Source organism: Prionailurus viverrinus, chromosome D3 (genome assembly GCF_022837055.1).
Source record: "Prionailurus viverrinus isolate Anna chromosome D3, UM_Priviv_1.0, whole genome shotgun sequence".
Taxonomy (NCBI): Eukaryota; Metazoa; Chordata; class Mammalia; order Carnivora; family Felidae; genus Prionailurus; species Prionailurus viverrinus.
The window spans coordinates 81,530,107-81,553,474 of NC_062572.1; the positions used below are offsets into that span (position 1 = coordinate 81,530,107).

Sequence of the window (23,368 nt, forward strand, 5' to 3'; positions counted from 1 at the left end):
CTCTTCAAATAAACATTTCTATTCACTATACGACCACACCAGTCAGAACATGACAGTTAATGCAAACTTAACACAATAGAAGTTTTATTATGTCTTTTTGATAATACATAAATAATTCTTTCAGTTTAATGTGGTGAATATGTAAATTATCTGCTTTCCTTAAAAGAGTCTTCAGAAATAGCTGGAAAATTCTACCCAAAGCGTGTCTATATGGAAGAGTATATACTATTTTAATTTCCTTTTATTTCATTAAAGATCAACTGCATGAATAGAACTTCTTGAGGGACTTTAATGTAGTAAAATTTATGTTGTCTGTAAATTGGCATTTTGTGTTACATGTTATAGATATTAACTTTTTTATTATCATTTGTTGATAGTCTGCTTTATAAATTTTTTTTAAACTACCCGTACTTTTGAATTGTTGGCCTTTGCAACCTTAGATATTTTTAGGATATTCATTTTCAATGAAGCTGAAAATGTTATAAATGCCTTTTGTAATGTATACATTCCTAAGTGATATAAATCTAATAATTTCTCATTGACTCTACAGTTTTATAGATTACATTTTTAACTTCCTCTGTTCATAAATCTCCCTGTCCTGTATCAAGTATTGAACCTAAGGTGAATGCTTTTCATAACATAAATCATTTTTTAATTTCTTTTTTGTAAGAATTTCATAAATATAATCCCCTTTCTAACAAATTCTTTTTTGTCTTACCATTAAAGAGCATGGAAATGATAACATGCTCTCTGTTCCTCACAGAACTTTATGAAAATTACATAATAGTAAACCTGAAAGTGCTTTAGCATTTAGTATCATGAAAGTTCAAAGTAGAATTAAAACTTGTAAACCACTGAATAACTAAAGCATGGGTAATTGTGGCTAACCCCCTCCCCCATACTTTTGTTTTCTAGTAAGCGTATAGGTTACCATGACATGCATGATTTATCTAAAATTGCAGTAGAAGGCAGAAACCACTTTTGATTGTTACTTTTGCCTACTTTTAACTACTCCCAGACTTTCCAGCCTAGTGAAGACTGGTAAGGTAATTTTACTTTTTGTTTACCAAATCTTGTCATTGAAATTTTTTTCAAAAGCCTAAGTAAATTAGTTCAATAAGCTAATTTTTCATTACATAATCTATTTAGATTTTGTAAAAGATTTTACCCTTTGCCACATCACTCATGTCTCTTAGTATATAATTTGATTCTTATAGTAACTAGCTTTCTTTGGTATTTAGTTTGAACTTGCAGGTTCCTTGTAACTAAACTTGTCATACTAATGGGAGAAGAGCAAGAACTGCCATTTCTTGAAAATAGTCGGTTCCTAGTGTTACCTAAAAGAAGGGAACTCTTCAGTTAACCACTGACCAGTGATTTCAAAAGTTAGAATCCTGGTTTCTTGCAGACACTACAACTAAAGTTTTCAGATCTTAGGAGGTCAATACTACGTATCAAATTCGGAGACTATTTTCTTTTAGTTGTCATACTACTGAAACACTTAGTGTTGTAATGTAATCATCCTCAAGAAAGTCATGGAGAGATGACAGCCTAGAGATGGAAAATGTCCTGATTTTCAAAACTGAGGAGGCAGTAGATTTTACAACATGTGGATTACCATTCTGAGTCTATATAAAGCCTCTTCTGTCCTTTTCTGACCACTTCATCCAAAGTAACCCCTTTAATTCCCTGAGATCATCCTGGTTTTCTTCTTCATAATTACTCTTCTCAATACTCATTTTCTTGTTTTTTATTGTCTGTCTCTTTCACTAGACTCAGCTCCATGAGAGAGAATGTTGTCTATCCTTTTCAACCAATGTGTCTCCAGTATTTGAAGAATGCCTGGTGTATGATAAGTACTCAACATTAATTGAATGAATTAATGAATAAGAGCTTGATACCAATTCCGTGAAAGTTTGCCAATTAGATTAAAAGGATGATTTATGAATCCCTCAAAACAGCATGAATTTACTGAGACTACATGCCAGACTAACCTAAAGTCCTTTTTTCATAGAGCTATTATTATATGTTGTTGATCAGGAGAATTGTGTGATCTTGTGCATCTTGCCCTCAGCAAAGTATTGGGTTTGTTTCTTATAGTGAGCTTATTTATATCCAAGGTAGAAAATATGGAATAAATAAAAGTCCCTAAAAGAGTCGTGCCACGTGTGTATGGCCTTAAAAGGTTTACAGAACTTGTATTCATATCTGACTCTCTGAGCAACCCCTCTTATCAACAACCTCATCAAGTCTTCCAAGTGATCTGTAAGTGTGGAGAAGCCATCCCTTTCTAAAGATTGTAAAGTCATTCACCATTCGATGTGCATTTATGGAGTACCTATTCTGTGCTAGGTGTAGGGATGCGATGAATAAGACTGACCTAGAGCAGAGCTTACAGCCAGGCAGGGAAACAAGTGGAGAGAGAAGGACTGAGGAGGACGTACTTTAGTTAGATGATTATTTTTATGGTTTACTTTGGAAGACACCTCTGAGGTGACACCTGAAAACTAGGAAGAATAATAGGCTTTAACCGTGTGAAAATAGGAAGAGAAAAAAGAACAGTATGTGCATAGGCAATGAGATGAAAAATAGTGCTATGTTCAAGGAACTGGAAAAAAAAAAATGGCCCATATAGCTGAGACACTATCAAAAGATCAAATTGGAGAGGAGTATGGCCAGATCATATAGGGCTTTGTACACTAGACTAGAAGTTAGAAAGGGAAGCCTTTGAATAGTTGTAGTGGAATGATTTAACCCAATTTGTGTTAGATAGACTTGTGCTTTATAAGAATGCTTTTGAAAAGGAGAGGAGTAGAGGCTGACAGCAGAAGCTAACAAATGCAGTAGTCCAAGCAGGAGATGGTGGCAGCCTGGACAAAAAGGGAGGGAAAGGAGCAGATCTGCAACATGATTGGAAGTAGAATTGGCATGACAGATTGGGTATGAAGAGTGAGGGAAAGGGAAAAACCAAAGATGCTTAGACCTCTGTCTGCAATAACTGAATAAAATAATGGGTGCTGACAATAGTGAAGAAGTAAAGAATAAGTTTGGAGAGTTAATCTACAATTTTGTTTTAGATGTCTAAGAGTTAATGTGTGGAATTCAAAATGTCTAAGAGTTAATCTGTGAAAACCTCAAGGAAGAAGTTAGTTCTCTGAGTCCGGATCTCGGGCTAGATCATGGAGTCCTGAGTATTTTCCGTAGAGCGATGGGACTAAATGAGATGGCCTGGGAGAGAGGAACCATGGAGAAGAGGATCCAAATGTGAACCCTAGGACACTCCTCCTACTTCAAAATCCAACAGAGCAAGAGGAACTACTAAAAGGATCGGGAGTATACAGTGAGTTGGAGGGAAACCAGGAGAGTGTGGCTTCATGGAAGCAAAGAGAAGAGCATTCTGAGGAGGGTCAGTTGCTACTCCTACGTCAAGACGAGAATGGATCTGAAACCCATTGAAAGATGAAAGTCATTGATGACCTCAATATAGTTTCAGCAGTTTAATGGAAATGCAAAGAGAGACAATGACTAGAGGTGACAGCTCTTTCAAAACAGTTGGCCATAAAGGGGAGCAGAGGTGCTGGTAGCTAGAAAGGAACATGAGGTCAAAGGAGGGTGCTGTTTAGCCTTGGTTTGTAATGGGAGAAATTAGGTCAGGTTCATATGCCACTGAGAATAAGCCAGTAAAACGAAAGATGATGATGATGCAACAGCAGTAACAAGCAAAGACTGTGAGAGTGAAATCCTTGAAGAGGCAAGAGGGGTTGAGATTCAGAGCACAAATGGAGGGACTGGCCTCGTTATAATAGGGGAGAAGCAGAGGTGCTCTTGGAGGCGATTCGGTAGATTTAGTGGTGGGAAGGTTAGGGGGTTTCCATTTAATTCCTTCTATTTTCTCAGTGAAGTATGAAGCAAAGAAATTGATTTGGCTGGCATATGGAAAGTGTTAGAGGTTTGAAGAGAAAGAAGGTAGAAATGTTTGTCTTCGAGAATGGCAGAGGGAATTACTAAGGGAATTGCAGGATTTGTTTTGAAAGCCCATTTGAGAATAGTTATTGTGAATTTAAAGAGGGCTAGTTTACTATATATACGTTAACTAATTGGAATTTGAAATAAAGAATTTAAATAAAGACAGCTAGTTAACACAAGTGATTTTTTTTTTTTCTCCAGCCAAGAACAACTATTCAGGAACAGGTATGAAGTATACAGAGAATAAACAGGGCTGAGTTCTAGATGCTTCAGAGAAGGAGAAAGGACAAGGACATGAAAGCTACTTGTGTAGGAATGATTATAATGATGGGCCATAGAATCCAAACTGGAGAGGGGGAAAAAGGAAATATTGGAGTGAGGGGGGAAATAAATAATCTGAGAAATGGGTCCCAATAAAATTTTTAAAATATGTTTTAGTGAGAATATTCAAATAGGTGAACTGGATAGAAACTTCCTTTGGGAGTAAAAAATGAAAAGCAAATAAGACACCTGATCTACCTCCAGGCTGTAAGGTACAGGAGTTTGTGAGAACGAAAATAAAAAGCCTCCACTTAAAAGCTTAGCAGGAAAGGTGGTGTCTTAGGGGTAGCCAGGATTCGATTACAGTTGGCCCACTTATACATGGATTTTTTTTTTACAGTACAATACTGTAAATGTATTTTTTCTTCCATATGATTTTCTTAACATTGTCTTTTCTCTAGCTTACTTTATTGTAAGAATATGGTATGTAATGCATAAACATACAAAATATATATTAGTCAACTGTTTATGTTATTGGTAAGGCTTTCAGTAAATAGTAGGCTGTTAGTAAAGCTTGGGGAAGTCAAAAGTTATATGCAGATTTTTCACCGTGTGGGAGTCTGTTCATGAAACATACTGCTCTGTCGTTTTCTTGTAATGTCTGTGTCTGGTTTTGGTATTAGGGTAATGCTGGCCTCATTGAATGAATTAAGTATTCCTTCCGTTTCTATCTCCCAAAAGAGACTGCAGAGAAGTGGTGTAATATCTTCCTTTAATTTTGATAAGAATTCATCAGTAAACACATCTGGACCTAGTGCTTTCTGTTTTGAAAGATTCTTAATATTTTGATTCTATTTCTTTAATATAAGCCTATTGTGATTGTGAGTTTTGACAAGATTGTATCTTTCAAGGAATTGGTCCATTTCTTTTTCTTTTTCTTTTTTTTTTAAATAATCTCAATGTGGGGCTCAAACACACCACCCAAGATCAAGAGTCACATGCTCTACCAACTGAGCCAGGCAGGCATCCCAGAAATGGTCCCTTTCATCTAAGTTATCTAATTTGTGTGCATAGAGTTGTTCACAGTATTCCTTTATTATTATCCTTTTAATGTCCATGGTATCTGTATCTTAAGGTAGAAGCTTAGATGACTGATTTTAGATCTTTCTTCTTTTCTGAAATATGTATTCAATGCTATAAGTTTCCCACTAAGTACTGTTTTTGCTGTCTCCCACAAATTTTAATAAGTTGTGTTTTCCTTTTCATTTAGTTTAAAATATTTTTTAATTTCTCTTGAGATTTCTTCTTTGACCCATGTGTTAGATACAAATTGTTTAATCTTCATATATTTCGGGATTTTCCATCTATCTTTGTTTTTGATTTCTAGCTTAATTCCATCATAATCTGAAAGCAGACATTTTCTGATTTCTATTCTTTTGAATTTGTTAAGATGTGTTTTATGCCCCAGAATGCAGTCTGTCTTGGTGAACGTTCCATGTGAGCTTGTGAAGAATGTGTTTTCTGCTGTCATTGGATGAAGTAGTCTACAGATGTCAGTTATATCCAGTTGATTAATGTTGTTGAGTCAACTATATCCTTACTGATTTTATGTCCATTTCTGAGAAAGTTGAAGTCTCCAACTGTAATAGTGGATTCATCTATTTCTCCTTGCAACTATATCAGTTTTTGCCTCATGTATTTTGACACTCAGTTGTTAGGCATATACCATTTTAGGATTGTTATGTCTTCTTGAAGAATTTACCCCTTTATCATTACTAATGCCCCTCTTTATCCCTGATAACTTTCCTTTGTCTAAAGTCTGCTCTGTCTGAAATTAATACAGCTACGCTTGCTTTCTTTTTTTTTTTTTTTTTTAAGTTTATTTATTTATTTTGAGAGAGAGAGAGGAGAGAAAATCCTAAGAAGGTTCCACACTATCAGCACAGAGCCCATCGTGGGGCTCGATCTTACAAAGTGTAAGATCATGACCTGAGCCAAAATCAAGAGTCAGACACTTAACCTACTGACCCATCCAGGCTCCCTGACTCTTGCTTTCTTTTGATTAGGATTATCATGGTATATCTTTCTCCATCCCATTCACTTTTAATCTATCTGTGTTCTTTTTATTTAGGGTGGGTTTCTGGCAGATAACATATAGTTGGGTCTTGTTTTTTTGATCTACTTTCGCAGTCTCTTTTGACTGGTGCATTGAGACCATTGAGGTGCACAGTATTAATATAGTTGGATTAATATCTACCCTATCTGGTACCACTTTCTACTTGTTGCTTTTGTTCTTTGTTCATATTTTTGTCTTCTGCTCTTTTCCTTTTGTGATTTTAATTAAGAATTGTATATGATTCCACTTTCTTTCTTATTAGCATATCCATTTTACTTCTGTTTTGTTTAAATATTTTAGAGAGAGAAAGAGCACGTGTGCATGTGTGAGGGAGGGGCAGAGGAGAGAGAAAGACAGGGAATCCCAAGCAGGTTCTGTGCCCGCAGCACCGAGCCCAGTGTGGGGCTTGAACTAATGAACTATGAGATCATGACCTGAGCCAAAATCAAGAGTCAGATGCCTAACCAACTGAGACATCCAGGCCCCCCATGAATTCTTTTTTTTTTTTTACTAGAATTTCCAATATATATTTATAATTAATCCGAGTCCACTATCACAGAACACTGTAATATTTCAAAGGTAGTGTAAATAACTTATAACAAAATAATCCTAATAATCCTAATTCCTTTCATTCCTTGTATTAGTATTGTCATTCATTTGACTTATGTGTAAGCATATTTATATAATACACATAAGCATACATAAACATTGTTGATATTACTATTTTTAAAAAACGTTTGTTAGAGTAAGAAAAATATTTATTTTACCTTCACTTATTTTTTCTTGCAGTGCTCTTCCTTTCTTTATATAAACCTGAATTTCTGACCAATATTATTTTCCTTCTGTTAACATTTCTTGTACAGCAGATCTACAGGCAACAAATACATTCAATTTCTGTTTACCTGAGAAAGTCTTTATTTCTCCTTTACATTTGAAGGGTAATTTCACAGGTTACAGAATTCTAAGTTGGTGAATTATTCCTCTCAATACTTTCCATGTCTCCACTCTTCTCTTACTTGCATGGTTTCTGAGAAGTTGGAGGTCGTTCTTATCTCTGCAGGTTAGGTGTTTTTTCCTTCCTCTTTCAGGATTTTCTCCTTATCTTTGATTTTCTATAGTTTGAAAGTAATGCGCTTATATGTACTTTTCTGGCTTTTATCCTGATTGGTATTCTCTGGACTTCTTAGATCTGTGGTTTGGCATCTGATATTAATTTGGGGAAATCCTCACTCATTAATGTTTCAAATATTCCTTTTTTTTCTTTCTCCCTTTCTTCTCCTGGTATGCAATTTTGTAGTTGTCCCACAGTTTTGGATGTTCTGTTCTGTGTTGGTTTTTTGGTTTTTTTGTTTGTTTGTTTTCCAGTGTTTTCTGTTTCCTTTTCATTTCTGCAAGTTTCTTTTTTTTTTAATTTTTATTTTAAGTAGGCTCCACGCCCAAGGTGGGGCTTGAATTCATGACCCTGAGATGAAGAGTCACATGCTCTACCAACTGAGCCAGCCAGATTCTATTGAGATGTCCTCAAGTTCAGAGATTCTTTCCTCATCCATGTCCAATCTGTTAATAAGCCTATCAAAGGCACTCTTCCTTCCTGTACATTGTATTCTATCTCTAGCATTCCTTTTTGGTTCTTTTGTGGGATTTTCACCTCTCTGCTTACATTGCCCATCTGTTCTTGCATGCTGTCTATGTTGCCCATTAGAGGCCTTAGCATATTCGTCATGGTTGTTTCAAATTCCCAGTCTGATTCTTCCCGTATCCCCGCCATGTCTGGTGTTCTGCTGCTTGTTCTGTTTCTGCAAATTCTAATTTTTGCCGTTTGGTACGCCTTGCAACTTTTTCTTGATAGCCAGATATTAGGTACTGGGTAAAAGGAACTATTGTAAATAGGAGTTTAAGTTTGTAGTATTAGTAGTCATAGTTAGTAAGTTGTGCAGGAGTGGGAAAAATATTCTCTAATCCTATGATTAGGTCTTGGTGTTTTGTGAGCCTGTGCCTCTGGACTGTGAATTTAAAAATCATGCCTCAGTTTTTCTCTCCCCCTGAGGTGGGACAGGATGGTGAGAATGGGCCAGAATCAGAGAATTCCCTTCTCCAAGTTAGGCTCTGGTTAACTAGTTTCCCCTGAGCACAGTCCTTCTTAAGAAAAACAAAGTACTCTGGTTTATTTCAGAATGGATCCTTTTCCTTTCCCTCTACCAAGGAGATTTTCCTCTGGTATTTACCGTGAGAACCTGGTTGAGCTCCTGGAGGCAAAACTTACAAAAGTTGGGGGGGGGGGGGCTCTACAACTGGGTCCCCCTACAGTTTTGAACTCAGACTTGTCCACGCTGAGCCTCCAGCAAGTCATTAATTACAGTTCTGGTCTTCCTGCCCCAGCACTGATTCCCATGGAGATTTTAGCTCGAGAGTTCCTAACCTGGTCACTTGTGACTCTCTGTATTTGCCTATCAATCTCTCCAATTTGGGGGGGGGGGGGGACAGTGGTGTGCCCTGTGACCTCGCTTCTTTTATGGATTTAAGAAGATTTGTTCATTTCCAGTTTATTCAGCTTTTCACTTGTTGTTAGGACTCGGTGGTAACTTCCAAACTCCCTTCGTGCAGAACCGGAAACAGGAAGCAGCACAAATTTTTTTAAATGCAAAACACAGAAAAGAGGGTAAAAGTCATAAGACGTTGAAGGAGAAAAGAGAGAATGGGTAGAAATATTATTTGACAAGCAAATGGCCAAGAATTCTCTCAAACTGACAAAAACCATCAAGGTCAATGAGAACCACAAACCAGGATAGATTCTAAGATATGTAGAAAACTAAGCCTACATATGTTATAATAAACCTGCTGGAAAACAAATACAAAGAGAAAATCTGAAAAGCAGCAACTATAAGACTGATAGTTTACTCGCCAACAGAAAACAAAAGAATAATGTCTTTAAAATGCCGAAAGAAAAATTGCTGCTGCCCTAGAATTCTACAGTCAGCAAGAATATCTTTTAAAATGAAATTGCTGGGGTGCCTGGGTGGCCCAGTTGGTTAAGCGGCCAACTCTTGATTTCGGCTCAGGTCATGATCTCACAGGTTCATGAGATTGAGCCCCATGTCAGGCTCTGTGCTAACAGTGCAGAGCCTGCTTGGGATTTTCTCTCTCTCTCTCTCTCTCTCTCTCTCTCTGTGCCCCTTCCCCCCCAAAATAAATAAATAAACATTCAAAATGAAGATGATTTGGGGCGCCTGGGTGGTGCAGTCGGTTAAGCGTCCGACTTCAGCCAGGTCACGATCTCGCGCTCCGTGAGTTCGAGCCCCGCGTCAGGCTCTGGGCTGATGGCTCAGAGCCTGGAGCCTGTTTCCGATTCTGTGTCTCCCTCTCTCTCTGCCCCTCCCCCGTTCATGCTCTGTCTCTCTCTGTCCCAAAAATAAACGTTGAAAAAAAAATTTTTTTAAATGAAGATGATTTAAGATATTTGTAGACAACCCTCACCCACCCCATCAAAAAACAGAAATTGTTACCAGCAGATCCACACCAAATGAAAAATCATAAGAAATTATTCAAGCAAAAGGGAAATAATCCTACGTAGTACCAATAAAGTTAAGATGGAAGGACATATTCCTATTTAAACAAAAGAAACTTCTTACCAAAATCAACACAGCAGAGCACCTGGCTGGCTCAGTCAGTAGAGCATGCAACTCTTGATCTTGGAGTTGTGAGTTCGAGCCCCATGTTGGACATAGAACCTACTTTAAAAAAACAAACAAAAAAAAAAACTTTAAAAAACCAACACCAGAAGAAACAAAATCTCGGTAGTTCTAAATCTGTTAAAGAAGTTGAACTTGTAATTTCAAACTATGCCACAAAGAAACCTCAGTGGCCATATGGCTTCATCAGTGAATTCTACCAAATACTTAAGACAAAAATAATGACATTCTTACACACCCTTTCAAAGTTCTTCCATATATTTCAGTCTCGCCCAGCAACATCCCGACACCAAAACTTGACCCAATTCAGGAAGAATAAGGCCCATCTCTTAGATGTGTAAACTCTCAGACTAAATATTAGCACTCTGAATCCGCCATGTGGCATAAAGCACCTATCCTTCATCAGTGAAACGATGAACAAGGGGTAATCTACTCATACAACAGAGGACTGGACGGTAATGACCTGGCTGACTCTCACAATGGTGAGCAAAAGCCGTACACAAGGTAATACTATAGTGCAGGGTCCATTTATATAAAGTCCAGAAGCAGACAAAGTGAATCGCTGGTATTCTCATGAAATCTATCAAGAAGGATGAAGGGTAATGATTAAAGGGGCTTGGGGGTTTCTGGTAATGTTCTACTTCATGGTTTGGGTGCAGGCTCTATATATGTCTTCATTTTTTGACAATTAGCCAAACTGTATTCTTTATGTATGTTCTACTTCAATAAAAGTACTCTTAAAAAGAAACCGTTCTGTGTCAATCTAGGTGGCAGCATCGGTTGTCTTTTATGGCCAGTCTGAACCTGGCCGATTCGAAAGTAGAACTTTGCCATCAGCATGTAGGATGATACCTGTCCTTGTGTTCATATGTAAGGGACACAGAGCTACTTTCTCCATCATCTCATTAGGGCTGAGAAGAAGGGAAGTAGGGGACACATAAATTATCTCTGTTTCCACTTGAAACCGTTTTATCTGTAACAAAATATCCAAAAAGTAGCGATCACTACTAGTTTAATGGTTCAGAAATTCATTTATTTTGAATACCAAATCGGTAGCACTGAAAAAATTCTTGTCCCCCAAAGCAAGCAAGATAGGTTTCCATGGACACAGTTCAAAATGTGTCACAAATTTTCATATTATGTTTGGGTATCATTACCGGATAGTATTGCACCCTAATTTATCTCGGAACGGACACTGATCTATCAATGCCTTACTTCTGTTTAAAAAGTGTTGTATAGGGGCGCCGGGGTGGCGCAGTCGGTTAAGCGTCCGACTTCAGCCAGGTCACGATCTCGCGGCCCGTGAGTTCGAGCCCCGCGTCAGGCTCTGGGCTGATGGCTCAGAGCCTGGAGCCTCTTTCCGATTCTGTGTCTCCCTCTCTCTCTGCCCCTCCCCCGTTCATGCTCTGTCTCTCTCTGTCCCAAAAATAAATAAATGTTGAAAAAAAAAAATTTAAAAAAAAAAAAAAGTGTTGTATAGGCAAGATAAGAAGAAGAACAGAACATAACAGCGTAGGTAATAAAAACGTTTGTATTTATTAGTAGGTTTTCACTGAAAGAAAGATTTGTGAAGTCCTATGTTTACTTCATAGCTTTGCTTTTTTTATGTATTCTCTTTACGTGACCACAGTCACAGTAACTATTTTTACATCACCATGTCAAAAAATAAACATTTCATTAACAAGATTATGCCTGTTTTCTGCTGCCTAAATAAAGATTACAGTGTTATATTAAGATTAAAATATTACATTAGGATGTAATGTAAGACTTAAAAGCCATCCTCTAGAAATAAAAATGAGAGCTATACTTTTATGTTACCTTTTTGAATCTGAAAATTAAACAGTTCATGCAGAAGTGGGAAACAGTGGGGATTTCCAGGGTGAGATGCACACTATCCCTATAAAAAAGCCTATGATTCCTGTATTTGCACAATATACTTGGTTTTGCCTTAGTACAAGTAAGCACAATTCATTTTCAGCTCATTAGTTTTTAAAAATCAGAAACAGTTAACTTTACTAAATATTAAAATATCTATTGTTTAAAATGCATTTTTACATTTATTACAGATAACCAAAATTTAGTTATACATGTGGGATTTCTTAAATCGTAAAGAACATTTAAAATAGTTTCTGTAAATGTTGAGCAACCTCTTTAGCTATAATTGTGCATCCTTCACCTAAGAGAAAAATAGTATTGGAAATAATTTCCACGTTCCTCCTAAGAATGCTATAGGAAAGAGGACATCCTCAGGCCCATTGTGATGGATTTTGTTGTTAACAAATGGCATTCTACATTAATATTTATAAAATATTTGAATTATGTGAGTGGTAGTTCTGTAAATATAGCAACAGTCCTCAAGAAGTAATTTATAGTGTTTTTTTTTTTAATTAAGCTTTTTTTCCCCCTAGTTGATTTAATGTGTTAACATGGGCATTCTATTGTTCAAAGTGCTTCCAAAACCAGCACACTCACCTCTGGGGCTTTCCAAGCAGAAGTTTAAGTCCTTTCATCTTTTTTGAGAAAAGAAGGGGCTAACATTGGACATGTGCCAGGAGCAAGCTGGTATTTCTCATGAAGTGCCACACTGAAAGCACCCTCTCCCACATGTCCGCTCCTTGAGGCCAAAACCAGCCGTCATCTGCTTTTCACACCACTACTTTTTCTAGAAAGCCTGTCTCCACATTCCAGACAATAGGCCACATACCTAAATAAAGCTGTCACCTTTCCCTTCTGCAACTCACTTGATATTAAAAATCTGGCGCTTAGTGAGGCAGGAGAACACTCCAGAGCCAGAACAGCCAAGGTTTGAATCCCAACTCTGCCCCTATTGGCAAGTGACCCTACGGCAACTTATTAACCACTCTGTGCCTCAGTTTCCTAATCTGTAAAATGGGACTAATCATATTCCTTACAAGGCTGTTGCAGGAATTAAATGAATTTGCATGTTTAAGGATGCTATTGGTGTTTGCTATCATTATTGTCTTTCTAAAAACTCCTTTTGCATATATCAATAAAATCACGTTTATGATTGTTTACAAACATGGGATGATATTACTCTGTAACTTGCTTCTTTTACTTAGAGGGCAGTAGACGTCTTTCCAAAAACCACTTGATATTCTTAAACAACTGCATTATAGTCTATACTATGGTAAACTCAATTTTTTTTTTTTTTTTTGCCATTTCTCCATGAAACTCACATTTTTCTCTCTGTGGTTTTACAAAAATGCTAAGGTAAATAAACATCCTTGCATGTCTCTCTTTATGTATTGATGGATTAGATTCTCAGACACGGAATTGACTTGTCAAACGATATTCACATTTTTAATTTTTTTGTTTGTTTGTTTAATCAACACCACTGGAGTGCTTTCCAAAAGCACAAAGTAAGCAGGCAGGCTGCACAGTAGGGAGCTACGGAGCAAAACAAGTAGGAGGACCACATGTAGCTGCACGAAGCCGGGAGGGGGAAATGGAAGTATGCTCTTTGACCTCAAGTGGCAGAATTGTAGCTGAAGGTAGACTGCGGTTAAGTTACAGGTGCATGTTGCAAACCCAGAGCTAAAAAAAATAAAACAAGGACGCATATAAAATAAGCTAACAGTGGGGGCGCCTGGGTGGCGCAGTCGGTTAAGCGTCCGACTTCAGCCAGGTCACGATCTCGCGGTCCGTGAGTTCGAGCCCCGCGTCGGGCTCTGGGCTGATGGCTCGGAGCCTGGAGCCTGTTTCCGATTCTGTGTCTCCCTCTCTCTCTGCCCCTCCCCCGTTCATGCTCTGTCTCTCTCTGTCCCAAAAATAAATAAATGTTGGGAAAAAAAATTTAAAAATAAGCTAACAGTGGAGAGAAATGGCACCCTAAAAAATAATCCAAAAGAAGATGGGAAAAGAGGAACAAAGAAGGAACAAACAGAAAACAAATAGCAAGACAGTAGACTCACATGTCACCATATCTATAATCACATTAAATGCGAGTGGTCTGAAAACTCCAAAGGATAGAGACTGTCAAATGGATTAAATGAAAAGGCAAGAGCGAATCATACGCTGTCACTTTAAATAGATCTAAACCTAAAGGGAGGGTCCAGGCCCCAGAGACGGCGCACGGCGGGAGGTCTGCGCCCCGGAGGCTCTGGCCACGCTTCCTTTACCGGGTGCCTTTCCGCGCCTGGGCTCTGCCGGCCCGACGCGCCCCCGAAACCCACTGAGGACCGGACGGGGCCGATGCTTCTCCTTTCTCCTTCCCATAGCCCTCTCCGTCCTCCTCCCCGCCCCACTGGCCCGTTTGTGGCCCCAGGACATTTCCTCCCCTTCCCTGATCTGGCTCCTACAGAGAAGTTTGCTTTGAACCTTTGAACCCACCAGGCAGCGTCACGCCCCCTCTGGCCGGGGCGACCAACCTCGCAGGGCCTGTGTTGCAGCGAGGGGGCGGCAGGAGGGGGGGAGCAGGGGGCCTGGAGGCGGGGTCGCGGGGGCCTGGGACAGGGTCCAAGATCCGCCCTGCCGCGCTGTTGCGGAGAGGGAGGGAGGGAGGGTGCGGTACGTTGGGTCCTCCGGGCTGGCCTTCCTCTCACCGCTTCTCCCCCCACCCCGCGAATTCTTGTCTGTCACTGGGGGATCCTTGTCACCGTCCCCTCGCCTTCTCCAGCCCTGCAGAGCCCTATAAGTCTCAGGCATCTCCAACCATGTTGGCCAGGCTGGTGTCCAAATGGGCAATGACAGCTGGTAGCTCTATTGCCTGGAACAGACTTCCAGCCTGATGACCAGATGCCAAGTGACAAGACCATTGGGGGAGGAGATGACTCCTTCAACACCTTCATTGAGACAGGTGAAATTTGCATAGGCACCTGCCTCTAGCTCTTCTACCCAGAGCAGCTGATCAACGGGCAAGAAAGATGCCACCAGTAACTATGATCGTGGGCACTATACCATTGGCAAGAGCATTGCCCTCCTTGGTCAGTGGACCGAAAGTAGCCCCCCCGGGGCACAGGTTTTCAGGGCTTCTTGGTTTTCCAGTTTTGTGGGGGTACTTGTTCTGGGTTCCCCTCCCTCCTGATGGAACCTGTCACTTATGGCAAGAAATCCAAGCTGGAGTTCTCCATTTACCAGGCCCCCAGGTTCCCACAGCTGTAGCTGAGCCCTTCAACTCCATCCTCACGACCCACACCATCCTGGAACACTGTGGTTGTGCCTTCATGGTAGATAATGAGGCCATCTATGACATCAACATTGAACACCCAACCTACACTCCCCTTAACCACCGGATTAGCGCAGTCGTGTCCTCCATTGCTGCTTACTCAGATTTAATGCAGCCCTGAACGTTCACCCGACAGAATGCCAGACCAGCCTGGTGCCCTAATCCCACATGAACTTCTCTCTGGCCACACGTTCCCCCATTACTTCTACTGAGAAAGCCTACCATGAACAGCTTCCTGTAGCACAGATCACCGAGGCACGCCCTGAGTGAGCCAACCAGATGGAGAAATGGGCCGCTTGCTGTGGGAAACACGTGGCTTGATGCCTGTTGTACCAGAGGGATTTTTCTGTGGCCCACGAGGACGTGGCTGCCCTCGAGAAGGATCACGAGGAGGTTGGAGTGGAGAGTGCCGAGGGAGATGATGAGGGTGGGGAGCATTCACCGCTCTGGTGCAATTTGACATCCTGTCGTCTGGGGCTCCTATTTCCATTGTTCTGCGGAGCTGTCCCTAGTGGGCCTAACTTGTCAACAAAAGCGAAGTTTCTTTTTTATTGTTATTATCAAGAGGATATTAAGTCATTTATTGATGACACATGATAATGGATGACACACAAGCTTTCATCCCACCTATAATTTTATCTGATACCATAATTCAGTTTAGATATTGCATCGGATGTGCCAGCAATCTAGCCCAATAAACTCCATGACTTTGCTCGGGTGACCCTTTTAATGGTGAGCTCCAGGGCACAACGCATTAACTGTCGGTTCAACGACGCCAAGGTTTGTGGAGACAATGGCTTCTGTGCCCAAGCAGTTTGCCAATAAATTTCAAACGGAACCTGGTAGCTTCCTGAAGGAATTCCAACACACATTGCCGAGGTAGTTGACCAAGATGGCTTCAGAGTAGACTCACTTTACACAGCACAGTTTTATAAAGACACATTTATTCAGCATCATGATCAGACTATTACATTTAGCAGTCAATAGCATGGATGCAAAAAAAAAAAAAAAAAAAAAAAAAAAAAAACACCAAAAACTACATTAAAACCCTTTCTTGGAATGCTTTACACTTCCCACAGAACAGAAACTAAAATAACATGTCATACAATTAGTCACAAAAAAAACACAGTCCTCGAGTTTTTGGACCATACGCATGAGTCTTGTCTAAAACACGTCCTCTTGGGGCGCCTGGGTGGCTCAGGCGGTTAAGCGGCCGACTTCGGCTCAGGTCACGATCTCGCGGTCCGTGAGTTCGAGCCCCGCGTCGGGCTCTGGGCTGATGGCTCCGAGCCTGGAGCCTGTTTCCGATTCTGTGTTTCCCTCTCTCTCTGCCCCTCCCCCGTTCATGCTCTGTCTCTCTCTGTCTCAAAAATAAAAAAAATAATAAAAAAAATAAAAAGTTAAAACACGTCCTCTTTGTAGCAGCCAGGCCCTGCCACCACTGTGCTTGGCTGAGTTCACCTTGTAACCTTCCCGTCACATCTCTGGCTCTCCTTTCCTGCGAAGCTTTGTTTCCTGACAGTGATTAAAACCTTCTGCCACCACCATCGCTACTGCTGCTGCTGGAACCGCCACAGCCACCTTGGTTCTGTGGTTTGGCAAAACGCTGGCCTCCACCACCATAGGGGCCAGACTTCTGCCTCCAAAATTCCCTCCTTTCATGGGACCAACATGTGAAGACTGTTGTCATTGCCGAAACCAGTATAGCCTCTGCCACCTCCAAAGTTTCTTCCTTCGTTACCAAATCCAGGGTGGCCATCCGCACTGTCACCATATCCACAACCATCTCCACGGCCACCAAAGCCACCTCACCCACTGAAGTTTCCTCCACAACCGAAGTTGTCATGCCCACCAAAACCACCGCCGAAGTTTCCAGAACCACTTAGACCTCGTTGGCTGGATGAAGCACTAGCCATCTCCTGCTGAGATAGAGCTCTCCTTACTTCACAGCTGAGGTAGTTTGGAATGACAATCTTGTCTGCGGAGTCACGGTCATCAAATGTTACAAGAGCAAAGCGTCTCCTCTTGCCACCGCCTCAGTCAGTCATGATTGCAATCACTTCCATTTTCCCATACTGTTCGAGATAATCTCTTAGATGATGGCTCCTTTAAGGCCACCGACAACAATCTTTTTCACAGTCAAGCGGGTACCAGGTCTTTGAGAGTCTTGAAACAGCCCTGTTTGGTTCTACAACTCTTCCATCCACCTTGGGCGGCCCTGCATTCATGGCTGTGTCCACCTCTTCCCCAGTGGCATCTGTGACAAACCCAAAGCCTCTGGAGTGCATGGTGTTTTCTCCCCTCATCACCACACAGTCTGTGAGTGTTCCCTGTTGCTCAAAATGGCTCCTCAGACTCTCATGGGTTGTTGCAAAGCACAAACCTCGGATGAAGAGCTTCCGCAGCTGTTCAGGCTCTTTGGGACCCTCTGACTTCGACGTGCAGCAGTGGGAGGGGAGACTTTAAAGATACTTGCCAGTGTCCATAGACAGAAAGGCTGATGTCTCTATTTTAATTTTTTTTTTAACGTTTATTTTTGAGATAGAGACAGAGCATGAACCGGGGAGGGTCAGAGAGAGGGAGACACAGAATCCAAAACAGGCTCCAGGCTCTGAGCTGTCAGCACAGAGCCCGATGTGGAGCTCGAACTCACGGACCGCGAGATCATGACCTGAGCCAAAGTCGGCCGCCCAACCGACTGAGCCACCCAGGCGCCCCTGATGTCTCTATTTTAAAGGTAAAAACAAGAAAAAAGATAGAATGAGATATCCCATGTAAATGCTATTCATAGGAAAGGTGAAGTCGCTATATAACTAACGCCAAAGTAGACTTTAGAACCCAAAGTTTTATCATGGATCAAGGAGGCCCTACCATAATGAAGAAAAGTCAATTCATCAAGAAGACATAATAATCTGGAATGTTTATGCTTCTAATCTAAGCGTCAAAAAATTGGCGGGCGGGGGGGGTGGGGGTGAGACCTGAAAGGCAAAAATAAACAAACTCACAGTTTTCGTTGCAAATTTCCAGTTTCCTCAGAACAACTAGGCAGAAAATGACATGATATTTCAAACGATTTGACCTAATTGACCTTTAAAACCCACTTCGCCCAACAACCGTAGAAGATCGTATGGAATATTCACTAGGATACACCATGCACTGGGCTGAAAGTAAGGAAGCAGATATAGTTCTAGCACTCAAGAAATTGTCTGTTGACATCAGGCAAGTATGTTCACTCAAAAAGTTATCCATACAAAGGAGCAGGTGTATGTGTGCGTGCAGCATCGACCTGGAATGGGAGAGAAGATACACTCCTAAGCAAGGAATAGCAAGTGACCAGAACAACAGGTGCAGCGCGCCCGACAGCTGGCGGGTTCTACGGCAGCAAAAGGACTCATCAAGGCTAGTGCCTTGGATGGGGTGTGGGGTGTGGGCAGGGGGCGGAGACAGGATGGTGTCTCTCACCCCAGAGAAAGATACTAGAGGAGAGGCAAGAGGAAGTGGCTGCTGGCCAGAAAACTTTGAGGGAGGATTGTATGAAGCGTGCTGGATGGCATACTGTGGTGACCTTTGCATTGTACTCCACGAAATCCCCAGCGAAGATCCTCTTCTGGTTAATTCCCGGTGGTGGGGTATCCACCCTTGCTTGGGAGGCCCCGCCTGTTAGGGCCGAGCGCGTGGGATCCAGGCGGGCGTGGGCCCGCGGGCTAGGCCGCCGCCGCCCCGTCCCCTCCCCTGGAAGCCGTCCCGGGATGTCTGGGTGCAGACCGGTCCGTGCCCGCGAACGTGAAAGACACAGCAGGTCGGGTCGCAGGCAAACCTGTCCGCGTGCAACCTGCAGAGCCCAGGGTTAGAAGCTCCGGGCTAACTCACGCCCGCGGCTGCAGAAGATGCGGGAGGCGGGGCGGCGAACCCCCGCCCCCCCCACCCCCCACCCCGTCGCCTTCTCAGTCCTCACCTCGCTGTGCCCCCCGGTGTGCCCGCTCACCCAATAGAAGGCGCGCGCCCCGCGCTCGGGCACCACCTGGCGGGCGCCGCCGGCCCGGCCGGAGGGGGCGCAGCGCGGGCGGGCGGGGACAGGTGGCGGGGCGGGGCGGGGCGGGGCGCGGCGGCGGGGCGGGCCGGCCCGAGGTCCCAGACAGCCGCGCAGCCCGGGCCGCAGAGGCCGCAGAGCGCGGCGCCCGCCCGCCCACCGCGCCATGGCCCCGCGCGCCCGGCGGCGCCGCCCGCTGCCCGCGCTGCTCACGATCTGCGCGCTGCTCGGCCGTCTGCAGGTAAGCGAGCCGCTCCCGCTCCCCGCGCACCCGGTTCCCGCGCGCGACGCCTCCGCGGGAGCCCGGGGAGGGACCCGGACGCGCGGGCTGGGAGACGTCCTGGGACCTGGACGGAGAAGCGGGAGACGGCGGAAAGGCGAGGCGCTTCCGCGGGTGGGACGGCGGAGGGAGGGGAAGGGCGAGTGCAGAGATCTTGGGGCGCAGAACGCGGACTTGCGGGACCCCGCCACCCGCGCACGGGCTCCCAGAACTCCAGTTAGGGGCAGCCTTTGAGGTCAGTGATTGTCCAGACGTTTCCGGAGCGCCAAGTTGGCGCGCAGGGTAGCTGCTGTGCAGACGCGGCCCCTGTCCCTCTGCGAACGGAGTGGGCGAGGGGAGAACTCAGAGCCGCACGCATGCCCACGCCGGGTACCCGCTCCTGAATGCGAGTTCTCCTCCCAGGCCACTTTGAGTCCCTCGGGACGCTAGGCCATCCCCTCTGCCTGGCTTCGCACCCTCTCCCCACCTCGGTTTCCTTGGTCATCCGAAGACCAGTGCTCGTCGCCTCACGGGGACGTCTAGAGCGCGCAGTGAAACCGAATTTGGCAGTTTCTGCAGAAAAGCCGACATAAGATTTCCTTTTTATGCTCCCTTGTTTTTTACGTCTCGTGCTCCCCTCCGACCCTCCCCGCGGACAGCTTAAGGGCCACCAGGTCGGGTTCTGGCTCCGAATGACCGGAGAATCACTTGTCCTCCGAAGCACTTTGATGATGTTAGGACAGAATACTGTTTGCATTTGGAGGAACCGAGGCACACGGGGTGCCGCAAGCCTGCCGGGGAGCCCCAGGCTGAGGCCTGTTGCGCAGGAGTTGGGATGGCGGTGGTCATCCCCTCTGGTGCCGGCCCTCCTGGGGCTCCCCAGCCCGGGATGCACCTGGGGCTCCCCACGGGGGCCTTGGGCCCTTGCCCTGGGAGGGCCTCCCGGCTTCAGCGTGAAGAGTGCGCGGTGCCGGGTCCTCGCCGCCTGGTTTGGTCAGAGATTTCTCCCCCACCCCACCCAGGACGGTTTCGGATAAAGCTGGTTACTGATTTTCTGTCCTCCTGGTGGAGAGCTATCTGGTGCGGCAAACCCAGCACCACAAATTCTGTAAAAACCTTGCGTACTTGGAAGTGCCTCGGAGGGAAGGGTAAATGGCAGTGGTTTTCTTGGTTTGGGCAGTTTCAGATTTCCCTTCTCTGTTACAGTTGGCCGAGGCTGTTCTGTTAACATGGGTCTGCAGAATGGCCCAGAACCCTGCGAAGACAGGCCAGCCGCTTGTAGAGCCCTGTTTGGGGCCAGAGAAGGTGGGGCAGGGGAGCCAGCCTAGGGGGAAAGCCTTGACAAAAATAACAGGAGTGTGCTGTAGGCTGGAGCAGATGACGCTCATGAAGGTTCGTTCCATTTCATTCCGACGGGTATGGGTCTCAGGATAGTTGAGGGAAAAGAAGGCGGAAAAACCTAATGGAATTTTTTCATTTTAAGCACGTCAGGCGTTGCTTAATGAAGTGCTCAACAGGTTGGACAGGGTGCTACCTTACTTGAACTAAAGGACCAGGGCTCCAGTGAACAGTTAGCCACCTGAGAAAAACCTGTGCAGTTTCAAAAAAGCATCTCACGGGGCGCCTGGGTGGCTCAGTTGGTTAAGCATCTGATATTGGCCTGGATCATGATCTCCCGGTTCCTGAGTTCGAGCCCTGAGTCTGGGCCACTGTGCTGACAGCTCAGAGCCTGGAGCCTGTTTCTGATTCTGTGTGTCTCTCTGTCTGCCCCTCCCCTGCTCACACTCTGTCTCTGTCTCTCTCTCTCTCTCTCTCTCTCCCCTAAAACTAAATAAACACTTAAAAATTAAAAAAGCATCTCACACTACTATTGCAAAATCTGTATATGCACGTATATTCGTAAAACGCAGTAGGTTTCAATATGAACAACAAATGCTGTCAAAACAAAATTATTTTTCAGAGATAGCTTTCGACAGGTGCTATTTCCCCTCCCTTTCCCTTTTGGCCACTTGAATCCTGTGCAGTTTTTAATCACGTCTAAACAGGAAACAAATGACACTGAGACAGTTGTAATCAAATGAGAGAGGTCTGTGCCAGTCTCGCCAGTGGAGATCCATGAACTCTGACAGCCGAAGGTAGCTTCCGTGCTGCTGTGTCCTCCCCAGGCGAGAATGTGGTATGTTCACTTGTGGTGTGTGGTATTTTGTGTAGTGAGTGCTTCTTTGGCCAACCTATTCTATTCGTTCAAAGCCAGGAATTGTATTGGCGATCCGTGGAGGTTGGTTATCACATCCTGGGCGAGGCTTGAAGAACTCCTTAGTGAGAGGCAAGGGGTATTGGCTTTGTAAATCGCTGGCAAGACCAGCTTCTAGGGAGCGCTTTTTGTACAAGTATTTATTTTCATTTACATTATGCTAAAGAGATGTATTTATTTAAAAAAATTTTTTTAATGTTTATTTATTTTTGAGACAGAGAGAGACAGAGCATGAACAGGGGAGGGGCAGAGAGAGAGGGAGACACTGAATCTGAAGCAGGATCCAGGCTCTGAGCGGTCAGCACAGAGCCCAACACGGGGCTGGAACCCATGAACCACGAGATCATGAACTAAGCCGAAGTCAGACGCTTAACCGACCGAGCCACCCAGGCGCCCCTGCTAAACAGCTTTAAATGTACCTGGAAGGCTGACAGTTTTGCCCTTGAAAACATTTCTGTGATTATCTCTCTGTCTGCCTATATTTGTGAGGGAATTTGTTTTCAGACATAAGAAGAGTATTTGCCCACAGATAAATCCTTTTGTGTTTTTATGTTGATAGTTCCACTGTTTATTCCAAGTAAGGAAATACAGAAACTCCCTGTTTTGGGTGCCTGGGTGGCTCAGTGGGTGTAAGTGTCCAACTTCCGCTCAGGTCCTGATCTCGCTGTTTGTGGATTCAAGCCCCGCATGGGGCTCTGTGCTGACAGCTCAGAGCCTGGAGCCTGCTTCGGAGGTGGAGGGAAGAACTGAACAAGTAGAACTCGAGCAATCAGGGTGGGCTTTGGAGGAAGGGGTTTCTGCCATGGTCATTGCAGCATGGGTAGGAAACGAAGGATCAGATTCCAAGAGGCAGCTGGGGAAGGAGAACTTTCTAGTCGAGAGAATGGCATGGCTGATTCAGGCCTAAAGGAATCTTAGGGGAAACAAACAAACAGACAAACAAACAAACAAAACGTACCACTTTTTTTTTTTTTTATTTAATGACTTTACAGATGGTACGAAGCACTTAATTCAGGAAAGCCAACAACAGACAGGACATGAAACATTTATTATAGTTTTTGAGATAACTCTTGTATGGCTCCTGGTGAGGTGGTAAGGCAGACTGATCAGAAGCAGATAAGCCACAGGGCCCTGGGAAAGCCTGTGGGGAGACCCCACGGAGGAAATCCCCTCGAGTGGAGCTCTGTGTTGTAGGATAGACACCTGCCCGGCTGTCTTCCTGGCCCCCTCCCATCCTGGAGGGAGGCCTCGGCTCTATTGCAATACTTTGTTTGGAGAAGCACACCCTTGTGGATCCGTGGTCTTTAGTTCATTTTGTTGATAGCAAGGGTTTCAAATGTCTCCCCTGCTGTTTCCTTCCCGCTGTTTCCCCCAAAGTGACACATTTGTAATATAAACACATTCTCTGGGTTGATAAGGAAATATGAGCTTGCTTTTTCAGTTATCTACCAGCAATTCTTACACCAGGAAAACTGAAACAATAAAGGTGTATCTTTGAAGGTCAATAAATCAGTGTTTTATGAGGCCATGGAAAGGGGACTTCCAAACCCAGGCCTCCTTTGCGGAGAGGGTTGTGTGTAAGAAGGCGCCGTGTGAACTTTATCTGTC

The 23,368-nt window shown here is 43.8% G+C and overlaps 2 protein-coding genes across 4 annotated transcripts in view; both read left to right on the top strand.

Moving 5' to 3' along the window:
* RELCH (RAB11 binding and LisH domain, coiled-coil and HEAT repeat containing) overlaps window positions 1-5,451 on the top strand; it is a 116,978-nt gene extending 111,527 nt beyond the window's left edge. The window contains exon 29 of the mRNA XM_047827166.1: window positions 1,774-5,451. Within this exon, the coding sequence (XP_047683122.1) occupies window positions 1,774-1,870 (97 nt within the window). The 3' untranslated portion in view covers window positions 1,871-5,451. The remainder of the gene's footprint in view (window positions 1-1,773) is intronic.
* A 13,940-nt stretch (window positions 5,452-19,391) lies between these two features.
* The window catches only part of TNFRSF11A (TNF receptor superfamily member 11a), a 58,470-nt gene continuing 54,493 nt past the window's right edge, over window positions 19,392-23,368 (top strand). For all 3 annotated transcript variants that reach the window (XR_007145815.1, XM_047827847.1, XM_047827848.1), the window contains exon 1: window positions 19,392-19,488. Coding sequence is in view for 2 of the 3 variants with exons in the window: in XM_047827847.1 (XP_047683803.1) it covers window positions 19,414-19,488 (75 nt within the window). In the remaining variant the exon portion in view is untranslated. The remainder of the gene's footprint in view (window positions 19,489-23,368) is intronic.